The sequence below is a fragment of the Apostichopus japonicus genome, chromosome 4 (genome assembly GCF_037975245.1).
Source record: "Apostichopus japonicus isolate 1M-3 chromosome 4, ASM3797524v1, whole genome shotgun sequence".
Taxonomy (NCBI): Eukaryota; Metazoa; Echinodermata; class Holothuroidea; order Aspidochirotida; family Stichopodidae; genus Apostichopus; species Apostichopus japonicus.
In genome coordinates, this window is record NC_092564.1 from 19,517,648 (window position 1) to 19,543,852 (window position 26,205).

Sequence of the window (26,205 nt, forward strand, 5' to 3'; positions counted from 1 at the left end):
TAATATTCCCCCCCCCCCTGATATTTGGTGGCATAGTTCTTCTTTTGTGGCTATAAATAGAAAATAATGCGTGAGATTATTTATCCAAATCATATTTGGCGTTGGCTAAAACTTCATCCAACACATGCTGCATGAGGTAAATGACACTTCGTTGTCGTTTCTGTGACCTGTGACCGTATAGCAAGTTGTCACTCATGATTATTATCATAATGTCTTTACATCTCTTGTGTATGAGTGTAAGTACGTACAATCACATATATGATCCACATCGATATGGTTTAACTGGGTTGGCTGGGGGCCTGTTTCCTACAAGATTACTAACCGCAGGCGCGTAACCAAGGGGGCGAAGGGGCGACCGCCCCCCCCCCCTCCTCGAGCATATTTTTTATGATATCGCTAATATGAAAATTGAAAATGCTTAGATGCAACTTACAAGGCCTGGGAAGTGCCATTTCAAGCGATCTGGAAGGCATTTTCGGCCAAAATTTTCATTAACGCTTCGCGCCAAATCATGGTGGCGCTACGCTTAGATAGTTTGCCTACAAGCTTCACCCCTCCCTCGGCAAATTCCTCGCTACGCGCCTGACTAACCGTGTCACAGTTTTTTTACTAAATATCACCAAAAAACGTCACAGACTTTGACCGAAAGTAATTTTTATTTCTTTTCGAAATGATTTAGCTAGACGGACCGCATCCGTAATGAAATTGGGTCTGCCGATGCAAAAGGAAAATAGGGCTATACAAAATATCACGAAGCGCGCGAACAATTTGGGGGATGAAAGTTGCTACGCGCCTGCACCCAAGCAAATGACCCACCCCATATTTGAAACAAATCGCCGCCCCTGGGCATGACTGCTCATACAAAAAAATATACAAGTGGTTACTGAACGCTCTTCCAAAGTATACACTTTGTAATTATTATGTTCAATGTAAGGTTATATTACTTTTTCATTATTTCCGTTCCCATCCGACCATCGCGACACTTTAGTAGTCTAGTCTGTTGAGTTTGTTTCACTGTTATTCAATGTATTTCATTGTCTCTTGACTCGTAATAACCTTCTTCAAAATGGATGATACAATTTTCTTAAGCGACAAATCTTCGGCACTGACAAACATTCATGTAGAGAGCAACAGGGTGCAACGATGGGTTCAGCGATACTCTTTGTAATTTATTTACGGAGATATCAGCAGGACAGGATGAAACATAATACTTATGCCTATTGGCTGTAGATGGAATATTCGCTTGCAACTTACAATGCCTCTGGTTCGTATCATGTTCACGGCTACTCTTCTAATTTATTTGAATCATCGAGGTTTAGCAAACCGATGGTATGGCACGCAAATATAAATATTATATTTATTTTTAATTTTTTACTTTTACATCATTATGTCCAATGCAATATAACAAAATGCACGCGCAAACCAGCCAGCAATGAACTATATAGGCCTACCTTATCGGTATACATAGTACGTTATAGCTTCAAATCATATCATATATAATCAAGAATTATCGCAAAAGAAGTTGGTTAAAGATGCTTTTTATATCTGCCGCCGATGTTTTGTTTCGAAACATACACAAGCTAAGTTTGCTATATGTTTCACGGATAAAGATATGTTATATATTATTATTATACAGGCTACAAATTTATATATGTGCAAGCTTAATTTCCCTGATTCGATATAACCTCTGAATGTGGGGATGAATATAGGAATGAAACTGCAGCTAGCTCCAGGTTGGTGCCTTTCCAAGTTTGTCGTGTACAAATGAATAAAGCGCAACGTGCTAGTTACCATCTGTCAAACATCAACACCCAATATTCCTACCGTTGATAGATTATTTTCCTTGCTCATTCTGTAGATATCAGCTATAAGAAATGGCATTTGATGAGACTAGTCCAGCTGACGAGAGAAGGTTTAATTTCTAACTTTTCACTTTCTGTTCTGTCTACTCTCTGTAGGACTTACTGTTCAGGCTTAGCGTAATGATATTGATAGGCCTACAGGTTACAATGCATACGTTAAATAAAAAAAGAGTCCAGTTTTCGTGGAACTAGACCCAATGCATTCGATGCCAAGTTTGACACCCTTTGTAAAGATTCTTATAATATGGATTATTTCTTTTAAGTTTTTTGGTCTCGTTCCAGAAATTAGGATTAACTAATGCATACGAATATGAACACAGTTCATGGCCCTAAATCGACTAGCCTAGTCCTGGAATTCTGAAATGAACAACAGATTGACATTACTGCATTTCTTGGTAAAGTTGTATCCAATAATGTTACCATTTTAGAATATAGTTTCAGATGGTCTCCTTTTCTGTTGCAGTTGAGGTGGCATTTTATAAGTTTTACACTGCAACTCTGCCAACTCCAGCCAAAAAGAGCTGAGCAAAAAAAGTACAATAAGAAACATTCACCATTGTGACTCCGAGTCCAACTTCGGCAAGAATATCCTATTCAACAAGATGTCAATGTTCTAAACTCTATTCTGTGTAGTTATCAAACAAAATTATGAAGTAATGCACCTAAAATTAAACAATCTCACATCCGATGGGACTCCAATCAAGCATTAAATGTAAACAAAATTGTGGAACCAAAGAAAAGAAAAAGTTATAATTCTTTGCCACTTGGCTTCCATCAATTGGCAAAAACATCCTGTTACCGAAACTGTGCCAAGAATACACTGTGGTTCTCAAGCATACCCTAGTGCGCTCTCTTGTACTGCGCCGGTACCAGTATAACATAGTATCTTGGACTGGCTTTTGAAGTGATAAGTTCACAATTCTGTAACGCATATCATCGCTGCGACTCCATATCAAAAACACACTTAAAAAGGTGTGGGGTGTTCTATAAATTACTCCCATTTGCTTGGACTGTAGAAGTTGTAACAGCTGAAAGAGGATATAAAGAGATGAGAACAGCCCTATCATTTCCTTCTTGTGTGCATTAATTGCAGACTCAGTGCCACAAGAGGGATAGAATTGTACAACATCCATTGCTCAAAAGCTTGGGAAATGTCTCTGCATGAACTTACGTTACAAGTCAAAGGTACGCCTCGGGTGCATTAATTTCTAAACCTATTTTATTTCAGGTGGATCTGCATCTACCCAGCATACATTAACAGTAAGAAGTCTAGTGAAGAAGGGCGAAAAGTTTCAAAGGCAGATGGTGTCGAAAATCCAACAACAAATGAAATTAGGGACGTGTGTCAAGCATTGGAATTCAACGTCACAGTTGAGGTATGTAAACAAGAAAAATGGTGTTTATATGAATAAGTTTTACAGAGATGCCATTACCCAAATCAGTTTAACTATATTTTTTCTACTCCAAGAATTGCTCTGATTTAACTCATCGCTGAATAAGATATTATATTCTCATTGGTACCACTGAGAATGACAAGTATTTACATTTTGCATCGCACTTAAGAGGATTATGAATATCGCGTATCAAAATTACTGAAAATACATTTCAAATGTGGTGCAGTGTACAAGGACTGCCAAACAGTACATGTAACTTTTGCTTAGATGTTTTGCTGTTCAACATAAAGTATCCACTGTACTGTAATCTCAGTTGGCAGTTGAATCTTAAGAAATTGTTACTTTGTGAGCTTTTCGTGAATATAGCGTGGTAAAATGTTCGTAATACAATACCCATTATAAGCATTTCATTATTTAATACAATTGATCAGTATAAATTTTATTTACTCTCTAAAAGGTACACATGAACTTTTTTTCAACAATGTAGGAGATGTTACTCCATAGTAACAATTTTTTTTTTACCTATTTCCAGTTTATAGCATATATATTAGATAAGAGTATTGAAATAGCATATTTGTCAATTGGGGAGCATTTTGTATGAAGTGGAAGAGCCAGCAGGAGCAAAGAACAGTTTGTTAAAAAATATCTCAGTTCTCTTCTTATAGAAAACAAAGACACTGTGTAATAAAAAATAAAGTTACGTTTTTGTTATTATTTTCAAAAATACTTACTTCAATTGAAATTGTGTGAGATCTGATTGAAGGTCAACCATTAGGTTAGCATGTGAACATAAGTATGGATATGTTCTTTGCCTTGATGAACACGAGTCCCTTCTGTTTACTAACAATTATATATAAGTGATACTCTGTACAAAAGCTTTAGAGCTTGAAAGTTAAAGCCCTTCCGAATAATACAAACAATCTTTAAGAATAACAACTTATTTGGACTCAGGAAGGTGAAGAAGGATGAATTACTGTACTCTTATCAAACTTCCTAAATTCTTAAATGTGCATTTGACGTCTGCAGGCAAACAAGATGTACTCTCGTGACCAGAACAGAGATCCTCAATTTAAAGGTCGGGTCAGAGTTCAACTCAAGAATGAAGATGGATCTCCGGTGCTTGCAGACATTCCAAACAGTAGGTTACGGTTGCCGCACCATCTTGTCACGTACTTTAAGCTAGTTTAGGTTAGGCTAGTTGCTAAACCTATAATCCTCGTGTAGACTGTTTGAAATTCACGAGGACTGAATTCTTTCATTCAGAGTTAAAATCTTCTCTGGCCCAGACACATTTTCATCTCGGTAATGAACACCAAAAGAAGTTAGAACCCCTCTAAAATATATTTATTTTTTTTTTTTTTTTTAATTGAAACTTGACCAGTCAAAATGAGCTGTATTGCTAGGGGGCGTTAATGTCAAATTGGAATAAGAAGATTATCAGAAAAACCTGCTCTCATGTGTTGCAATGGTAATCAGTCTTGTCCTTTCATCTTTCCTTTCTTCAATATTGCATAAAACTAGGATGAAATAGTATTTTTGTGTCCCTACAAATATAATATTGTATTTCATTGTCACATTTACAAACCTTTGACATTTTTCTTTCATCAAGTCCGGTGCTATTTTTCAGTGAATCTGGGAAGTATTCAAATTTCTGTTTTCAGACATTTTCATCTTTCCTTAGATGGTTATGTAGGGCCACATTAACAGGTTCAAAAACAAAATTCAGCTTTACATGAGAAAATACAAAATATGTCACTGTTTGTTTGTATTTTTATCAGGAAAAGCCCTCTACAGAAAACTTGGAGAACTCATACCAAAGCTAAAGAGCAGGCAACAGAGGCAGGGAGGCGGTGATTCTTCCTCCGGCCAACAAGGAAAAGGCAAAAAAGGAAAGAAAGGAAAACGATGAATTTTCACGGTATGATCAACTCAGGACCGCAAACAGCAAACATGTTTGGCAATTCTCGGTATGGAAGAGATCGGAATCTTTGAAGAGTCATAAAAGAGGAACATTGGAAGTGTGGCTTGCATGTGATACTAATGATACTATTACAGACTGTAATGTCAACTTATCAGGAAACAAGAAGACCTTGAGCTTCAATCATTTTTCAATACCATTTGTCATTTTGGGATCCTTGAAGTGTTCAATGGAAAATGAGTTTTTGGTTGTGATTTTAACATCTGCAAACTGATTCTACTATTTGATAGTGCCTCTGGAGAATTCTCTTGACACTTTTGTAAAACTTGGTGAAATGACAACTCACGTAGCCAAATACATAAGGCATATATGGAAATAATTCCATTCTTTAGCGTCAGAGAGTTGCAAAAATGCTTGATTAGTATCATTGCAAACAGTATCCATATAATGCTATCAGAGTAAAAGCGTTGGTTAAATGAATTTTCGGTTGACGTTGGTCGCTTTCATTTTGCCGGTAGTAACCATCAGCTATATAATTTCAAGAAAGATTTGCTATTAAAAAGCAGAATGAGTTGTGGAAATGCTGAGTGAAGTTGAACTAAAGAAGTAAAAAAAATTCCAAGTCCTGTTCATTTGTTAGCTATAAAATATGTTCTGTAAAAGTAATGGTAATATCGGCTGCTCCCCTACTCTGACGACTGAATTATGTAAATCGGTGAAGTTGGGTCTTCAACCGTATTAAATGTTTCGCTGTTGACGGTGCTAAGTAACAAGCGATAACATCTTGTCAGTTTCCTGCTTACCATTTACTTAATAAATAGTTGTGTAGGTTTTGTTTTAACAATATGTGAATCTAACATTTTAAGCCACTGTTCTTACCATTACAGTGTTGTAGGATTGTTTTATGATTATTTGATTATTTTACTCTTCTTTTGTTTTCAGCAAGTTAATGTTGATTATATTATTTAGGTAAAAGAAATCAGTTTATCAAAGCTTAATTTACAAGAAAGCAGTGTGATCTGGCTAAGCAGTAAATGTGACAGTTGGTCATTGTCAGTAGTTAAACAAATGTTCAGGGCATTTTGGTACAGGTTATCATGTTAAGTTGGCTATTGTGTGTGAAGTAAAAGTGAAAATGTCATTTTTTGGGGGGTGAAGGAAATTTAGTTGTGGGAAATGTTCCTTTAAGTATTATTGCTTAAAGTGGGTGGAAGTGAGAATTACTGGACTGCCAACTCAAATGTGGATTTATTAATAGTTTTTCCTCAAGACGTTTCAATTTTTACTCACAACAGTTACGTATTAAGTGCTAATGTATTGCATGTGTTTTGCATGTGTAATTTGGGGTTGTAAGCTAATATATTTTGTGTATTTTGGGGTTGTAGGCAAATGTATGTGTATAGCTCAGAGGAAGCACACATTTCAAGGGGCAGTGGGTCAGTTGACTTTGATGTAGGGGAGGCATCCACAACTTCAAAAACCTCAAAAGTTTCTGAAACAATGAATCCTCTGTGCATTCTATACCATAGATTCCAGTATTTGAATTTTTTGTTTAGTCTTTTGTTTTTTTCTCCAAAAAGTAAACTTTTAATTACTTATATTCATTAAACATATGGTATTTGAACATTGTTACTTTACAAAAGGAAAATTAGTATCCAGTGGCATGAAAAATTCATTGTAAGCATATTACCTAAAGAAAGTAAAATACATATTAGATGAATTACACATTGTTATGTGTGTTTCATATACAGAGTCGTTTCTGGGTGTGGCTGTGTGTCAAGATCATAAAACAGCTCTGGTTAATAACATTTTATGAAGGGAAAGGGTAACATGCAAATCTAAAAGCATCTGCAGAAGGAGATCGAAATAAATATGAGATGAATTTCACCCTGCTACTTGTCCACCTGACGAAAAGGGAAGAGTTCTAGGAATGGTTGTGCTTGAGAATGGAATCTCATGGTCTATAGGTCAAGATATGGACATTAAACTTAAATCATAAATCTAATACAGAAAGTAATGCACCTCATTACTTTTTTTTTTTTTCATTTTCATGGACACATTGAGTGATTTTAGTGTAATAGACTGAGCCTAGGCTCTGTCAATCAGGTATGTTACTTCCGATCTCTGTATGACCTGTGACCTTCATACCCTGATAACTTGCCGCTGTTCTACCAAGTATCGCTCACTCCCTCTGTAAATAACACTCCACAACGGTCGGACAGCGACAGAGGAATGGGAACAGCCAATGGGGAGGAATATATACAGAATATACTGTAAGTTCGGGGTAGGGCAGTTTAAGGACAGACAGGATTCGCCTTTAGACGGACAGAGCCTGGTAATTAATGAAGACTTAAACCCAAAACTTGATTATAACATAGAGAAGTTCCACCGACATATATACACTTTAACTTGGCTATCGAAAAGGAAAATATTTCCCCAAACGGGAAGGGAGTCAATCTTGCTTCGGCGTGACCATCAGCTCTTGATTCTGATATGTTCAGGTATATCGCTCACGGTCTCAGAACATGGAACCCGTCTCTCTATACAGAATAATAACTGAAACTATCAGTGCATGTGTGCGAGAGTAAAATACACAACTGCGTCAAAAGCCAACTGTTTGTGGACAGGCCTGAAGAAAGGGCGAGGATCAAGGGAGATACAGTCCCTTGGCCTGTGGGTCCTTAGGGGCCCGGAAAGTGACGGATTAAGACTTGTGGAGGCCTTAAGCTATATCAAGCTTGGAGGCCCCTTATTTGAAAATGACACCAAAAGGTCTCACAAAATTTGAAAACATATGTCTTACATATTCAGCACACATTAAATTTTAATGAAGCCCGCCCCCCCCGTCCCCCCCCTGGTCCAAAAAAAATCTGGAATTGGTTTTTTTTTAGTCTCCTGCGGATTGTGAGACCCTAAGCTGTAGCTTGTTTAGCTTATCCGGCACTGGACCAGGAAAAAATATGGGATGAATAATAGCGCGTTCTCATTTGCATAACATACTAAAGGAAGAGGAAGGTGTTCGGCGACATCGTCCCCGGCCCGACCGTGCACTTGGTGGCTCCAATCCTGGGTATGGGTACATGTTTCATAACTTACAAATTGTGGGAATTGTAAATGCTTTAATTTGTCATTGTGAGGTAGGCCCACGCACCCAACCGTGATTCGAGAACAATGGAACGTGTCGGTGGACACTGTCAGTACTTATAATATCTGCCAGGTATTTACATTTTATTTAATATTCTACGTTATGCTAACCAAGGCATGTGCTGTGACAATATATCATTTTTAATCTTCATGAACTTTGGCCTTTCAAGTCCTTGGTGTAAAGAATGGTGTGAGACTGAACCGTGGGACAAACACTAGACACTCGATGAACTATTTAAACAATAGCTGCACCTATAGACACAATCAATAATAAAACTACTTTAAACAATAACATATTCTACCAAGAGCTTCAGTTGTGAGAATATACTATACAAGCGAATTAGTGTTGCTCATCGCCATTTGTCCCTTTAGATGGGAGAGAAATTTATTTACTAATTAAAGCAAAATGTTCTCTCAAAATTCGGTTGCAGCAGTCATTTTGTTGGCGGCGGCTGCGGTAGCATTCGAAACCGACGTATATGTGGATGTTGAACAAGGTAGGCTGTTAGGTCAGACCGTTGATTTCATCGAAAATGAATTCATCAACGTCTCAATGAAAATAGACATCTTTAAGGTGAGAAGCCTTTTAATTATTTCTATTCTGTACACTTAATGCTTCATCAGATGTAAGTTCTGTATTTACGGTAAATATCAGTGGCGGAGAAACAGGGGGGGTTGGGGGGGTTTTAACCCCCCCACTTTTTGAAGATGGGGGGTTGGCCCACACAATCAACCCCCCCTAGTTTTTGCCAGTAATGTTCTGTTATAGCCTATGTTATGTGCTCCAAATGGCATTATAATCAAATTATTAAATTTGAAATTGTTAAAGTCATTTCAACCTTTTACCTGGTAGGCTACATCAACAATTAACGACCGAAAACCGAGTTAGAATTGACCGACACATTATTTCTAGCCCCTTTCCCCCAACTTGCGCATTGGAACTTGTAGCTCATAGCGCTAACTTCACCCCACAACAGAAATACACAAAATAACGTTTTGTTGCTGTTGAGTAGCTTTGGAACTGTATACACTTGCCAACTTCAACGAGGTGAAGGAAGGAAAAGAAAAAGAAGAGAGAAAAGGACCAAAGGATGGAGTAGAAAATACGGCAAGAAAACGGGAAGAGGAAGAGGAACAGTGACAAAATTATTCGAATTTGTAAAGCAAACAGCAGATATCACATCATATCAGTGAGCATGAAAATGGCGTTCCACGATAAACAGCCTCCAAACCATGGGCGCAGATCCTGGTGAGGACAGCGGGACGCGTCCCCACCAACTTTTTCAGTAGTGGGGACATGATATACCGTGTCCCCACCAATTTGTCTTTGCATTTCAAGTTCCCCTGTATGGAACTTTGGCGCAGTTTGATCCAGCATTGTGCAAATGACATGCAGCAGTTCTCATTTTATTGTATTTTATCCTCAGTTGTTAAATATACGACGGAAATGGCATTTGCGGCAGTCTATATTTGTTTTCTGGGAGAGGACCCCAGACCCATCGTATATACAAAAGTCTACTTGGATTATTTGTCCCCTGATTTTCTTTCTGCAGACGCCCATGTATTTCTCCAAACTAAATTTCTAAGCAATGAGATCTAAAACTTGAGGAGGTTTAGGAGCATCATTAGGTCTGGGAAGTTTTATTTCCGGCGATCTGGGAGTTATATTTGCCCCAAAAAATCGTACGCTACGCGCGAACCCATGGTCGCGCTCCGCTTAGATAGTGTCATAGAACAGACACGCGTCCCCACAATTATCCAAGACTGATCTGCGCCCATGGTCAAAACTGTCGATGTGTGTAGTGTTCGGTTTCGGAAATATCTGGTATATTTTTATTTCCTTCAACGAAATTTTTTAGTAGCCGTCTGAATTTTCGAAAATTCCCTAACCAACATTCTTCATCATACTTCATCATACTCGTGCAATTTTGACCCGTCTGTTAGGGTTTGAAGGAGGTTTTTCTATATCGGTTGTCCATAGATGATATTTTGTGCAACATTATGGGTATGTTTTGAAGTGAATTTATTCACGAGAATTGTGAATTTTCAAATTCTGAACAGTGGGGCTGACGGATATTGTGGGCCGCGATGAAGAATCACCTACAAAAGCAATGATCCACAGGATATGTGATGAAGTCGAACATGATGTGTGACTGGTGACAATCTTCAAAAAGGTTATAGATGAGAAAAAAAGTATTTGGAAAAAACTTGGTTGTCAGGCAAAAGTGTACATATGGTTGGTCAGTTTCAAGCCATTTCAAGTGCCATTTCCGGTGATCTGGGGGTACCAAAACCAGAAATTTTCTTGTACGCTGCGCGCCAACCAATGGTGGCGCTCCGCATAGATAGTAATACGCGCCCCCCGGGTTAGAAAATCCTGCATACACCCTGGTTAAATCCAGCTTTTCAAGGCCTGGGCAGTGCCATTTACTGCAATCTGGGAGGCAATATTTGCCAAAAAATTCTTGTGCACTTCGCGCCAACTTATGGTGGCGCTCCACTTAGATAGTGAGCCAGCAGTTATGACTTTTTATTTCATCAATGGCCTGCAACCCCCCCACTTCTGACAAGAAATCTCCGCCAGTGGTAAATATGTCATGCCGGTAAGCCTACAGACGGCACATTACAATACATTTAAATAGAAAATGTTGAATCACATCGACGTCCACTCGTCCCTTCACCTCCCTCCCCCCCCCTCCTCCTCTACACTCCCCAATCTCTCCCCGCCTCCCGCCCTCTCGCGAAATCCACTATTGTTTTTAACAAGAATATATATATATATATATCATCTCTACATGCCATACAACTATAGTTATAGGAATCAAAACGATCGGGCAGAATTAGCTATATTTCATTTCTCAACTTTTCTTTACAATGTTTCGAAAACTTAAACGGACTTATTACTGTATACAATCATCTTTATGGAGTGAGTCCGATTTTACGTTTTGAGGCCTGCTCAATTTATCACAATGTTACATGTAAGGACACCATGTTCAATTCTCTACAGATTCAATAACATTTTTGTGCAGTACTGACTGTGTCGTTGTTATTGTCACCGATGTCGTCTTCAATCCGTCGCTCCGTTCATTTTGTCGTAGCCGTCGTCGTTCTTGTTTTGCTGTTGCCATAACGATGCTGTTAATATTATCACAGTTGTTCCTCTCGTTACTGTATTCGTCGTAGTTATGATCGTCGTTTCCTCTTCTGTTCTCGTCGTCATCTCTGCCTTCCATGTTGTCATTACTGTCATCTCGTCCTTGTCGCTGTTGTCATCGTCGTCGTCACCGGTGATGTCGTCATTCACTCACTGTTGTCGTCGTCGGTAGCCGTTATTGTTGTCGTCTTCATCATTCTTCTTGTCACAATTGCAGTTGACCTCTTCGTCATCATTGCTGTTGCCACCTTTATCGTTCCCAATGCTGCTCTCTGTGTCGCTGTCGTGGTTGTTGTAACTGATGCTGTCGTTTTCCCCTGTCTTTTTCAAATGGTGATTCATTCTGAAGGGCGTTCCATACGCAGAACCACCTGTTAGATTTAGGGCTCCAGAACCCAAACAGAGCTGGGAAGGAGTTTATAACGCAACTGTGTTCTCCGATTGGTGTTCACAATATGTCGAGCCAGACTCAGATCCTTTCGTTCAGAGTGAAGACTGTCTCTATCTCAATGTCTTTGCCCCCAACGGATTGGTAAGTACTAATCTATATCAGACGAATGAGTCGTTATTATTATTATTATTTATTATATTAGATGCAACTGTTTCTCCGACCAGTACCAGATTCTTCAGGATTGTTGTAGTCTGTTTGTTAGTTCTGAAAATTGATCTTGTTTTAAAATCATTGTGCTTAAAAGAAAAACAGAATGTTATGCGTTTGGCTGAAATGAATCATTGTTATGAAGGATACAAGTGTTCTCGTCCTGCAGCTCTTCCAAAAAAAATCCCTCTAATGATCCCACAGAAGCAGCGACAACGTTACGAAGTGAAGTTCCCTTTGTCAATAAATAACAAAAAACAAAAACAAACAACAAAAGGGACATTTAGTTGGAAACATATATAATTCATTTGAAAGATGATTTGCTGACGTTTCGGGGAATATAAATTGGGGCAATGTACCAGTTAGTTCTGATTCTAATAAATATCAGCTGACGGCAGTCTAATCAAATAGCCTAGCTACTGCTCTTGTCTTTCAAGGGAGTTACAATGATGTCCCCGAGAAATGTGTCCTTTGTTTATGTTAGAACCAATAATGTTATCTATAAAGATTTTTTTTTATCTTTCTTCGGAAACAAAACAAAGTTCATTTACATTTTTAGTTTTCGTTGAAAGACTGAGTATTTACTGTATATGCCTAATTGGAGTTGGTAGAATTTAGCTGAATCTGACATACATATGTAACATTAGATACCACTCAATCAAAGTAAGAAAAATATGTTGTTATAATCATTCTTCTGTACTTAGACTTAATATTCGTTTAGAAAACAATGCCCAACTCAACTTGTAACATCGCTTCCCTGTAAATTTGAGTTAGGATGCATAAAATAGTAGTAATATCCTGCTAAAAAAAATACAGCCTTAAAACGGTGTTTCTTAGTTTATGGGTGGAGTATTCTTTCTCCTTTCTGCTTTTCGTTTATTTTTGCCCCCTTTCGTCTTGTCTTCTTTCACAATACAGACTGACAAGGTACCAGTAATGGTGTTTATTCACGGCGGCGGATTTACCGTTGGCAGTAGTATGAACTTCCTTTACTATGGAGCGCCGTTAGTCGCAACAGGAAATGTCGTGGTTGTCAACGTCAATTTCAGATTAGGCGCCCTCGGGTTTCTTGACACAGGTACATAGACAAATGATGAACTGATCAAGGCCAGAGACGTGACCCACGTTTTCATATTCCAACTCTTTCATCATTGCTTCATAGTTTCAATACACGGTAGATAATATCAACATACGTTAAATTTATTCCATAAATAAAGCCTTCCAACTTTATGGCATGTCTTAATTGTGACAATATGGTCGTTGTGCGAAGCTCCATTTATGATGATTAGCCATGCACTCTAGTACTTGGTGTCTTAAAGAAGTATGAAAAAATGCTTTCTTCCCTCCAACTAAAAGTTAACGGTGTCTTACTGCAACGGGGACGCATAACCTGTCACAAATTAAACCCCTGTAGGCAAGGGCGGCGGAACCGGGGGGGCACAGGGGGCACGTGCCCCCCCACTTTTCCTCAGGTTAAAAATGTGCCCTTTTTCTACCTAAAAATGGAGGTGTCTCAAGTTAGCAAGAGGCCAGTGAACCAGAATGAACACTCGGGAAGGGCCGTTTCCGGCCATCTGGGAGGGTTTGTAAAACCAAAAATTTTCTTGTACGCTCCGCGCCAACTAATGGTGGCGCTCCGCTCAGATAGTCGTGCATAAAACTTTGCAAATCCTGGCTACGCCCCTGACTTTTAGTGAATTTCTGTGGGTCAAACTCAAAGCTATTTCGAATGGAAAAATTTGTTAAGATATTGACAAGAAATAAACTTTAATTCGGAAGATTCCTACATTAGCAACTAGCATGATTTTACCTCATTTTGTCTCAAAAGAAAACTTGTTCCTTGTTTCCCAATTTGCACATTGGATATTGCAGTGCTAGTATGCATATTTTCCTTGAAGGGGGGGGGGATGGAGTGATGTGTATACGCAAATAAGATAATACAATAAGAGTTATAAAGGGTACTAAATATAAGGCTGCATCAGTCCAATCGAATTTCTACAAAGTGCCCTTTGATATCGGTGCCCCCCCCCAAATTGAAAGTGTTTCCGCCGCCCTTGCCTGTAGGTGATGTAAAATTACATATTCAGGATCTACAACCTCCCAATAAGGGTCACGGCTATGTGGGGTGCCTTCGGGGATACTGACATATGCAATGTTTCTAAAAAAAAACTGAACAAACAGAGTGTGTAGTACCGTGTTCTTATATCCTTCTTTTCCGTAAAATTTGCATTTTTTTCCAATAAGACAACCTCCCAACTTTTTCCCTTGAGTCTTTTATCGTCCATGCAGCTACGATTCATTTATATATAACAATTATGTTATGTTCTCACAAGGTTTAATTCACTGGTCAACAACACGTTGAGACTATTGCTAGCATGGGCGGTGGGGGGGCATGTCCCCCCCCCCCAATATGTTAGGTGGGGATATAGTACCTAATATTCCCCCCTCCCATCCCCAATATTTGGTGGCATAGTTTTTTTTGTGGATATAAATAGAAAATAATGCGTGAGATTATTTATCCAAATCATATTTGACGGTGGCTAAAACTTCATCCAACACATGCTGCATGAGGTAAATGACACTTCGTGGTCGTTTCTGTGACCGTATAGCAAGTTGTCACTCATGATTATTATCATAATGTCTGTACATCTCTTGTGTATGGGTGTAAGTACGTAAAATCATATATATGATCCACATCGATATGGGTTCACTGAGTTTCCATTTGGCCTGTTTCCTACAAGATTTCTAACCGCATGCAGGCGCGTTAGCCAAGGGAGACGAAGGGGGAGACCCTCACCCCTCCCACCTTGAGCATATTTTGTTATGATGTCGCTAGTAATTTCAAAATAGAAAATGCTTAGATGCAACTTCCACGGCCTGGGAAGTGCAATTTCCAGCGATCTGGGAGGCATTTTTCGGCCAAAATTTTCATGGTGGCGCTATGCTTAGATAATTTGCCTACAAGCTTCGCCCTTCCCTTGGCAATTACTTGCTACGCGCCTGTCTAACCGTGTCACAATTTGTTACTAAATATCACCAAAAACGTCACAGACTTTCACCGAAAGTAGTTTTTACTTTATTTCCGAAATGAATTAGTGAGACGGACCGCATGTATATGTATATGTATATATATACAAAATAGCACGGAGCGCGCGAACAATTTGGGGGATGAAAGTAGCTACGCGTCTGCACCCAAGCAAATGCCCCCCCCCCCACCCCCTCAATATTTGAAACAAATCACCGCCCCTGATTGATAGAAAGCTGGACTCTGCAGCTGGACCAGCCAGTAGCCGCTGTATGAGACGTACCTGACATCGTGTTTTAAGCAAATACGCAGGTGTAGCTTTGTAATATTTTGTTCGCTCTATGCATTGGTATACCATTGAACCCAAAGTGAGCCCAGCTTTCGATGATTTTGTAATGATAGGTCAAATGTTTTTAAAGTATGAATAATTTATTTATGCGTTATTTACTCTTACAGGTGATGATGCCTCTCCTGGTAACTTTGCTCTACTTGATCAAGCAGAGGCTTTGAAGTGGGTAAAGACCAACATTGAAGCGTTTGGAGGTGATAGTGCAAAGGTCACGATATTTGGTGAAAGTTCTGGAGCTGGAGCTGTTGACCTTCATGTAGTCTCTAAATACAGTCGTTACTTGTTTGATCAAGCTATAACCCAGGTAAGAACGTTTACAGAAACGGGAACGTTTACAGGAACGTGTACCAAGGGCGGCGGAACCGGGGGGGCACAGGGGGCACGTGCCCCCCACTTTTCCTCAGGTTAAAAATGTGCCCTTTTTCTACATAAAAATTGAGGTGTCTCAAGTTAGCAAGAGGCCAGGGAACCAGAATGAACACTCGGGAAGGCCGTTTCCGGCCATCTGAGGGGTTTGTAAAACCAAACATTTTCTTCTACGCTCCGCGCCAACCGATGGTGGCGCTCCGCTCAGATAGTCGCGCATACAACTTTGCAAATCCTGGATACGCCCCTGACTTTTAATGAATTTCTGTGGGTCAAACTCAAAAAAACTATTTTGAATGGAAAAAAATTGTTAAGATATTAGCAAGAAATAAACTCTAATTCGAAAGATTCCTACATTAGCAACTAGCATGATTTCACCTCATTTTGTCTCAAAAGAAAACTTGTTCCTTGTTTCCCACTTTGCACATTGGATATTGCAGTGCTAGTATGCATATTTTCCTTGAGGGGAGGGGGGGGGGCGTTGATGGAGTGATGTGTATACGCAAATAAGATAATACAATAAGAGTTATGAAGGGTACTAAATATAAGGATGCATCAGTCCAATCGAATTTCTGCAAAGTGCCTTTTGATGTCGGTGCCCCCCCAGATTAAAAGTGCTTCCGCCGCCCTTGACGTGTACAGAAACGTTTACCGAAAGGGGGGAGGGGGGAAGGGGTTCTAAAATAATGATTTAATAAATAATAATAATAATCAAAAATTTTAATCAAAAAATGATTTAACAATAGGGTGAAATTATATATCCGAATGAAACGAAAGTTGCGAACTATATACCCAAACCTCTTCCAACCAGCACCCCTTCTTCCGATATAAGGCAGGCTCATCTTTAAATGATCTTCAAAAATGTTCCATTATAAGTCTTACGGACGACCAAAATCTATCATTTTTTATGGTCCTTCTTATTGGGCGAGTCAATTTGATCTTGCTAGTTATGCCACGCTTACGTTTTCTTCGGTTTTGAATTAAAAATTGTAGAGGAAAATGGAATTGAAATTTTATCCTTCACTAAAAAGGATGTTTTACTGATTATAAAGAGAAGTTTGCACCAAATATATAGATTATAAAGATAGTTTTTGCTTTTCGTAGAACCAGAAAGTAATCTTGATGTCTTTCCGCTTCATGTTACGTAAAAGAGATCACCAGTTTCAATATCTGTGAGAGGATCGACCGACTTTTGTCTCACTTCCTTTAGAGTGGATCTGCAATAACTGCTTGGGCTTACAGGGAAGAATTTGAAGCTATGAAACTTGACGAAGCTTTTAGATTAGGGAGAGCAGTGGGATGTAACAACAAAGACACTCAGGAACTCGTCGATTGTTTAAGGACACTCGACCCCCAGTACCTAGAAACTGCAACGGTAGAGGTATGGCAGTCTTCTTACATCACGTGACTGTATTACGTCACATATAATGGACTACATTGTAAAACATGCGCGCAATATTTTACGTGTGTGTGTGTATGAGGGATGGGCTTGCAGGTGGCGCCAAAGTAATAAAACCCCGAGCTAGCAAGACGGAATCTTATTCTTTTCAAGCAATTGTCTATAGCTCAGAAAAAAAACGAGAAGCATCTAACAGGAGAGAAGCCATGACTTCACAATGGACCGGCTGAGGGGGGTTGGAGCCGTTGAAGCCGTAGAAGCCGTTGGAACCGACTACCTTATAGTAGTACTGCGGTCGTCCTCCCGAAAAAAAAATATGAAATTTACATTAGGTCTACAATTGGTCGTAATTTGTCGTAATTGGTCGTAATTTTATTTTTCATTTTTGTGTGCGGTTGAAATACGGAGTGGGTTTCATTTTTGTGTGCAGTTGATATACGGAGTGGGTTGTAAAGCCCTTAACCCCCCCCCCCTTCCTCTACGCCATTCTTTTGATAAGTTCTTTCTCCTTATCTCCCATTTTTTATTATGGTCTTTACGATACGATAGAATGTAATCCGAATGGGCCCGACGATAGATGGCGTTTTCCTTGATGAGTCTCCTTTGAAATTATCAGAGCGTGGAGACTTTAAAACTTGTCCGATTATGATTGGATTCAACAAGGATGAAGGGACTATATTCCTCTTGAACGACGTGCCTAATGTCTTTAACTCCGATGACCCACCTTACGTCAACAAGACCTTATTTGATAGGGTAAGAAAACTGCTATGTCACAACGAAATACAACAATGATTGTCCAATCGCATGCATGTGATTAGCACCTTTATGTATTAGCCGTATTTTCATTCATTTTAAGTAAGTCTAGCTTGTTAACCTTTCGCAACATTTATACCAGAAAGCGGGGGGAAACGAACTAAACAGACAATGTATCTTGATAAACTTGACTAACATTTGGTAATTGTAAAAAAGTCTGCACCCAACTTGTTATCGATTGAACAAGCCCTGTTCATTTTCTCTGTTTATGAATAGCCCCCTCGCTTTTGTAAACTTCACACCGCCTTGTATTCTCTAAATAGAAATTAATTTTACAAAGAGAAATGTCTTATTTGGTGATGTTTTGTAATATCTTCCACTCTGGATAAATGATTTGAATCCATCAAATGTCTTCAACTGTTGAAATTACGCATTTTCGTACTACAGCATCATAAGAGAATCCACGCAGATATCCCTTGGTGATTTATAATGTCTGCAGTAGGTGTTTGACACAATCTATTTATATTCCTTTAACTACGCTCATCGAATATCCCACTAAGGGCCCAGGGCGGTAGGGAGGGACCATTAGTGGCTCCATGGTCCATCAACCACCTTTTGAAGATGTAATAGCGCGATACAAACGCACACAATGATAACGTATTTTGTTGCAAATACATACTAACATTAACAGGTTCTTTGTTTGATTATTAACTTGCAATTACTTTCTTTTCGTGCACTGGCATCAGTCCGTGACCAGGTCGCTCTTGATCAATAACGGAGTTTCTCACGTGATTGTGGAGGACGCCGTGAAGCAGCAATACGTTCCATGGGAATACGCAGACCACGAAGATTTCGATTACTTTGAGACTTTCAACCCAATTTATGGTGATGAAGTATTCAGTTGCCCATCCCTAGTGAGAGCGCGTGCGCACGCAATGATGACGTCAGGACCAGTTTATCTTTACTTTATGACTGTTGTGCCAACGGTGTAAGTTTCGTTTTTAATAGTAATACTAATAGCAATAACAATAATAATAATAACAATGACATCAACAAGAACGGCAACGACAACAATAATAATAATAATAATTAGTATAATAATATCGTGACATACGGTACCTCTGGATGAATAGTAAGTTAATATTTGATGTCAACATTTCTACGAGAGCAAATCTAAGGGCACAGTGGGACTAGGGGAAGGGGAGGGGAAGCAGGCGACGAGTAAAGAAAAAATATAAACGTGAAGGAAACGGTGTGACGAGTTGTGTGGATGGCGGGGGGCAGTGGCGTAGCCACGGGGGGGGGGGCTTGGGGCGACAACCCCCATGAAAGCTTGTCGCCCCAGTCGCCCTCATTATATATCATTGGTCTAAAATGGTCTCGAATCTCCATGATGACCACTCATGAACGACCTTCGACCGCGGACCGGCGGTAGGCTATAGTTGCTGAAAAACCTGACGTGACATAGCGCATAGGCCGAGAAGTCTACAGTAGTCGCACTGTACTGAAAACGCATGTTAACGACCGTCGAATTATAATTCCTGCTCTACAAGACTAGAAACACACATAATGTGTACTACTGAATCTGTGTGTTCGACTGTCAGTTTGACATATAGTTCGGTCATTTCAGTATGTTACTTGGCTGAAAGCCCAGTCAATCTTTCCTTATTTTCCACGCGCAATTTGCAGATTTGTCGAAAAATGTCAATGCCGGTGTCAAACTCACAAAAGATATGTCATGATATTTCGAAGTAACTTACCAGACTGTTTTTTTCTATTTCACTAAACTATTTGATGACCATATCAAGACATGGGATCTCAAAATAAAGGATGTTGAGAAAACTTGAGCAGCTTACAAGGCCTGGGAAGTGTCATTTCCAACGATCTAGGAGGCCTTTTTAGCTAGATTTCCGGTACTCTGCGCGCCAACTCAAGGTGGCGCTCCGCTTAAATAGTAACAAGACGCCCTCCCAGGAAATGGTCAAGCCCCCCGCGCCCCCACTGAAAAATCCTGGCTACGCCACGGGGGGGGGGGGGGAGGTAAAGCCTAAAGTAGGGGAAGAGTTAACTTAACGATGCCTGTAAGGAAGACAGGCGGACTATCTCTTCGCTATTTGAGTTGTTTAAACCGTTCTTTTCTCGGAAAATGAAAACAATCATGTTGGAACGGTCAAAGCTGGATCGTCACCATATAGTTAATAGGACATTCCTTACATTTGACATGTTTTCAAGGTGGATATTGTGAATAAAAAATAAATTTAGAAAGATTAAATGCACACACCAGTTTTTACAGGACTGTTACATATCGAAATTAAAATTTTAGCTTGAATTCTTTGTTATTAAATCGACGGTTTGCAAAATTTCCCAGAAGTCGGAAAATTTATTTACAGTTTTCGGAGCTTGCCGAAGGTATTTTTCCATACATTCTGGGCATCTATTATGAAGGGCGAGGGGGGGGGGGTAGTCTAGATCATGCCTCATGGGCATAAAAGTTGTCAGAACGCTGATTAATATTTATATCTGAGTCAGTATGGTTAAACGTGTGTATATGTACCATATACCCCCCCCCCCACACCCCATGCAGTTTCGAAACCATACTACACACTTTAGAATGTTTGAAAAGTTTAAAATGCCTGCTATCATGTATGTAACACTCGTTGTACTGAAATGTATTTGGTGACGTAACTGAGAAGAAGTCTCCTTTAACTCAGAAGATTCATATTTCTCCCATTGTGCCATAATATAGACATATTTGACAGTAATTTCGTCGTTATTATGACCTTTGTTGTGACACTGTTTCCAACTAGCGCTCCTTTTGCTGTTATCCAGGTCCGTTCATGGTAGTTATGGTAACGGTCCCAAATGGCTCGGTGCTGCCCACGCTGAAGAGTTGCAGTACGTGTTTGGATATCCATTTATTCCAGAGCTAGAGACTATCCATGGAATACTGACCGATCCTGAAAAGGAAATTTCAGTCAAGTTTATGAGATTCTGGACAAACTTTGCCAAATCAGGGTAAAACCGTCGAGATGACATAATATACATTCAAACTATTATCACTTGAGAGCTATATGGGCATAATGTTATATAAATGCCATAACATGCAATAGACCTATACCTTCCGCGTGCATATAGCAGCTAAGTATAATACCTTCTTTGTGAAAAGATGGATGATAAATGTATATGTGTTTGTTATCCCTTGTTTTGTTTCTGAATAATTTATTTGCTACTTTTTTATCTGTTTTTGTTTATGTTAGATGTTCTGTATGTTATGTTGCTAAGTACTAATTTTACGCAATTAGCAAGTTTACTAAGATAAGCTTATGCTGTGTCTAATAACATCCACTTTCACCATAAACTGATTCCAGAACAGCAACACAAAATGGAAACTATAAGTTCCCCTCTCCATGAGTAAAAATCACGTCACGACTTAGACGGTGACTTTGTAGTGACGTCATGATTAAATTCGTCGATGTACTAAGAATTGAGTGATGTATACCTATATCAGATCCGCCTTTGTTTCAAAGAGATATAGGCACTATGACACATAACTCTATTCACGTATAGGCTCAAAGAAATATAGGCACTATGCCACATAACTCTATTCAAGTATAGGCTATGTTCATCGTCCATTACATAGCCTACACTCTGTAAGGCAATAGTCTACCGCCAAATGTCTCGCTAATACAGCTATTGCTATTTGTCCGTGTTATTTATATACAGCGATCCAAGTCGTGCAGATTCCTCTTCATCCTCTGGGGGAGGGGAGTGGGCGTGGCCAACCTTCACTGTTCCCGAGCTACAATATAAAGAGCTATCATACAACATGGCTGTTGGAAGAGGATTGAAAGCTGACGAGTGTGCCTTCTGGAGCGAGTTTGAACCGGAGTTACAAAATGCTTTAGGTATATAGATATGTTGTCAATGTAGTATATATGACTCTATATATTAGACATGATCTAAGCTGACGTCTTACATAATATCAGTACTTTTTAAGAAATGTCACCGAAGATGGTGCCCGGGCACGAAAACTAAACGACTTAACTGATCCACCCTCGGTTTCATGTTTATTTACCCTTTATTGTACTTTTCTCGCCGATTTTTTGTTGTTGCTATCCCCTCCCCTCCCCTCCCCTCACCTCCCGCGCCTCCATCTTAATCCTAAAAGAGTGAGCATTCACACTTTGATAGTGTCCAGGATATAGTTACTGTTTTGAGGAGTAATATTCACTGTTACCGAAGAGTGGCTTCATTGAAAAGAAGGTCGAAGCAATTAGAGGATAATTTCGCTTTATTTTGGCGCTACAATTTTAGCATTCCACCACACTTAAGCTAGCAGGGGACTTCGCTCCTTAAAAGGTGATTATCCTGATGATCCTGAATTCTCTCAAAGAGTGAATTTTCACTCGTAATAATTATGGAGTTATAATTATGTTATATAGAAACCTACAAACTAACTGCTTGTTTTCTTATAGCGTAAATAAAAACAATCCGTCGTTTTGACCACCAGTTCGTGAAGTAAAAAATAAGATTTTGCTTCACCGAATTTACATATAGGGGAAAGCGTTATTTATTTCATTGTATTTAACCCTCAGCTTCAATGGATCAGTCCGAGTTGGAATGGCGGGAAGAATTCTCCGGATGGCAAGATGACCTGGAAGAATGGAGAATGTCGTTCTCCGATTATCAAAATGAACCCACCTGTTGAACATAATAGTTTTCTAAGCCCTTTTTTAGGATAACTCGAGTAATTTGAGTGTTTTCTTAATTGATGAACAAATTCTTAATTACATTGTCCGCCATGCCACAGTGAAATATACCCCATGGGAACGTGCACTTCCAAGAACAAAAGAACACTCTTCCTTCGCATATTTCCTTCACAAAGAAGAACATTCCCAATGGATGATGTGGGAGTGAACGTGTGGATAAGTGGGTGAAATGGAAACGATTGTACATTCTATGAATATTCATGAGGACACTTATCACACCCTATCACCATGGTTGGGCTTAATATTGTGAGGGTGTATCAGAAAGATACTGCATTTCCATGAACAAATGGATGCATACATTTTCCCGTCGCATTATATCTCATTGACAAACATGAAAATTTTCTATGGATATTTGCTAACGGCTGCGGAAAATTCATGGAGTGTATACAGTTTTATCAAGTCTTATCCGAAAGCTTTGAGAAACTATGGCTTAAACCGTTGTAATATGTTTCTCCAGAGACAAGCCTTGAAATTTCAAGTACAGTACTCTTGACCGTGTTCTGAGCGTTCAAGTGGGACACAAGGTATACTGGTGCTCTCTCTCTCTATCGTGAATTCAAAAAGGGTTGTATAGGTTATGCATGAACGTTTGGTTGATACATATATACATGTAAACATGAAATGCAGATTCAAGAAAGTAAATCTGGAAATCAGCAGCATTGAAAAATGGCGATGAAAAGAATCATTTTACCTATCGAAGTTTCCAACTTGAAGCTACGGCGTAAGAAATGTGAATATTTTTTTTCACTATAGCATGCACGGAGTTACAGATAACCTAAGGTAAGATAAACCACGTGGCATCACCGAGTGACACCGAGTTGTTGGAAGGCCAGTATTTCGAGCCCATGTTGTACTGGTATGTTTGAAACTGAGGATGTGTAATTCGTACAGTGTGGATCGCTTCTCGACTAAGATCATGGTACGTTACCATGTCACAGTGGTATACTTACTTGACGTAACACTGTTGTGACCAAGGGCGTAGGAACCGGTGAAAAATATGGGGGCGGAAGTATCATTCCGCCCCCCCCCCCGCTTCGCAAGTCATAAAACCCCTTTTTCATTTCTCAAAAAAATCTAATATAACACTCAAAACTTAAAATAATCTGTCATGATTTTTTCCAAACTTATTCTCAACATGGTGATGACTTGTTTGTGCGATTGTGGATAATCATCAGTAAAGAACCAATTGCCCTTGGTGCTCAGAACATTTTGGCAGAAAAAAAATCTCATTTGGAGCACCAAATTGCATCTAAGGCCAGGTGAAAATGCAAAATTATTTACAAAATGGAGTATATTGCATCAAATTGCTTCTGAGGCCACCTGGAAATGCAAAATATTTTCAAAGGGGATGGGGACACCCCCTCTCCTGAGACCCCTCCCCCAGGCAGGCCGGCCATCAGTCTTCACCCCCCCCCCCCATTAAAAGTACCTTCCTACGCCACTGGTTGTGACCATGCGGTAACAGTCTCGATGTAAGGGGACTGCGGCGGTGGATCAAGGTTGTTTGGTTTTTCGCGGCCAGGCTCAATCTTTGCTGACTTTTCTTGACACGTATATCTTTCCCCCATTCGAAGGTTCGTGATATTACGTAATTTGTGAAAATCATGAAAATCGTGAAAATCATTTGTGAAAATCATGATCATTTGTGATATATATATATATATATATATATATATATATATATATATATATATATATATATATATATATATATATATATATATATATATATATATATAGTGGCTTGTGCAGAAGTTTAGTTTTTTTTTAGATATCAGTGTCCGAGAAAAAAAGACAAACGTGAGTGTTGTTAATATTGTATTTTGTAGTGAGGGCTCCTCTGGAAAGCAGTGCTTCTGCACTGGGCAGGATTACCCTCATTAAAGATGACAATAATAAAAAAAAATAATAATAAAAAAGTAATAATTCTCTATATCTATTCCATGAATGCAGTTTTCAAGAAAGATAATTTTTTTTAAATATGTTAAACCTCTGCATGTAATTCTCCTTGAATGCTAAATGTTGTTGATGGCATTGGCACCACAGTGCATGCATGCCTTACTTGTTCATTAAATGGTGTATAAATTCTAATTATTCAACCAAAACGTTCTTTATGACTTCGTATGAACAGCATTATCTGGCACCCATTGGTGAGATATTACACAATTTGTCGTCAGAAAAATGTGTATAATGAATAACATTCATTTTGTGCCTTAAAATCACCCTTTCAAGGACGGTAATCTTGATAAGTCGTAGACTGTTAAAAGCCACTTTCTATAAGTCCAAGTTGTATTTTTATACACACCTGAGGTTCACAATAAAAAGTGACTGGCCCATGTTATCTAACACACACCAACTATCTTGAAAACCAGAATAGCTGTGCAAATACTATAGCACAGATTTGTGTTTGCCCTTGGACAGGCCCGTTGCCAAGGGGGGGGGGGGGGGCGAAGGGGACGACCGCCCTCCCCCTTGAGCATATTTTTTTATGATATCGCTAATAATTTCAAAATCGAAAATGCTTAGATGCAACTAACAAGGCCTGGGAAGTGCCATTTCCAGCGATCTGGGAGGCATTTTCGACCAAAATTTTCTTGTACGCTTCGCGCCAACTTATGGTGGCGCTACGCTTAGATACTTTGCCTACAAGCTTCGCCCCTCCCTTGCCAAATTCCTCGCTACGCGCCTGCCCTTGGACAATATGATATCAAGACTAATTAAAAGTCTGTCATAGTCAAAGGAAACACAAACCCAATCATCATGTGTAGCTTCTATGTTAGGTATATGGTTGTGAAGAATAACTCCCCAAGTCGCTAAGAAAACTCAAGTTGCTCCGATTGGGAGATATCCTACTTTAAAAAATCGTGTCTTGGATCGAGCTGCTTCAGTTTGTAAATTTGTGATCTCAGAATGCCACTTGGATCTGAAACCTTTTACTCTCTCATTGTTTTCCTTTTCATAATGACGATTGACACTGTAACCCCTTATTATTTTCTACACGGGAATCGGTTTCAATGACCACAGGGCAACCCTTCCTTTATAAAAGCTCCTACCTCAATCAGTCCCGGTAAGCTTTAGAACCCCGCCCCGCCACTGCACGTATACAAAACGAACTTTGGGATCAAAACAATGCACGCTACTTTATCTGACATTACTCTGACTGGTCAGTGGCTTAACCTTTGTCTTCTATCATACAAACATTTCATTGACCAAAGTGTGAACAGTTTTCGGTCCTCACCTCGTCACAAGAAAATTGTTGCCCAACAATATTATAACCGCGAGCCACAACTTCTTGTAACGCTGCACAAGGATATGACCTTGCCATCGCCCAGACATATCGACCAATAATTACTTGTCTAGACATCAAGGTCGTTATCAGCTTGTTCAATGGTCAAAGTCAAGCAGCTCACCGTGATAAAATATCCCTAGGCACATTGACACTGAATATTACGGCGCTATGTGTATGTAGGTTAC

The 26,205-nt window shown here is 39.3% G+C and overlaps 2 protein-coding genes across 2 annotated transcripts; both read left to right on the forward strand.

Moving 5' to 3' along the window:
- Positions 1–1,733: 1,733 nt before the first annotated feature.
- LOC139966733 (signal recognition particle 19 kDa protein-like) lies at positions 1,734–6,899 on the forward strand. Its single transcript, XM_071970048.1, has 4 exons — positions 1,734–1,912; positions 3,091–3,238; positions 4,283–4,394; positions 5,035–6,899. Exons 1-4 carry the CDS (start codon positions 1,875–1,877, stop codon positions 5,163–5,165), a joined length of 429 nt encoding a protein of 142 aa, XP_071826149.1. The 5' UTR covers positions 1,734–1,874; the 3' UTR covers positions 5,166–6,899.
- Positions 6,900–8,548: 1,649 nt separating this feature from the next.
- LOC139966734 (cholinesterase-like) lies at positions 8,549–24,337 on the forward strand. Its single transcript, XM_071970049.1, has 10 exons — positions 8,549–8,892; positions 11,822–12,004; positions 12,989–13,148; positions 15,552–15,748; positions 17,021–17,191; positions 17,759–17,962; positions 18,709–18,950; positions 20,792–20,977; positions 21,686–21,867; positions 22,558–24,337. Exons 1-10 carry the CDS (start codon positions 8,725–8,727, stop codon positions 22,668–22,670), a joined length of 1,806 nt encoding a protein of 601 aa, XP_071826150.1. The 5' UTR covers positions 8,549–8,724; the 3' UTR covers positions 22,671–24,337.
- Positions 24,338–26,205: the final 1,868 nt, after the last annotated feature.

Coding starts and splice junctions, on each gene's coding strand:
- LOC139966733 (XM_071970048.1), top strand. CDS start 1,875: ATGGCATTTGATGAGACTAGTCCAGCTGACGAGAGAAG. Junction 3,239..4,282: donor AATTCAACGTCACAGTTGAG/GTATGTAAACAA, acceptor TGACGTCTGCAG/GCAAACAAGATGTACTCTCG. Junction 4,395..5,034: donor GCTTGCAGACATTCCAAACA/GTAGGTTACGGT, acceptor TATTTTTATCAG/GAAAAGCCCTCTACAGAAAA.
- LOC139966734 (XM_071970049.1), top strand. CDS start 8,725: ATGTTCTCTCAAAATTCGGTTGCAGCAGTCATTTTGTTGGCGGCGGCT. Junction 15,749..17,020: donor TTGATCAAGCTATAACCCAG/GTAAGAACGTTT, acceptor CACTTCCTTTAG/AGTGGATCTGCAATAACTGC. Junction 21,868..22,557: donor GGAGTTACAAAATGCTTTAG/GTATATAGATAT, acceptor TTTAACCCTCAG/CTTCAATGGATCAGTCCGAG.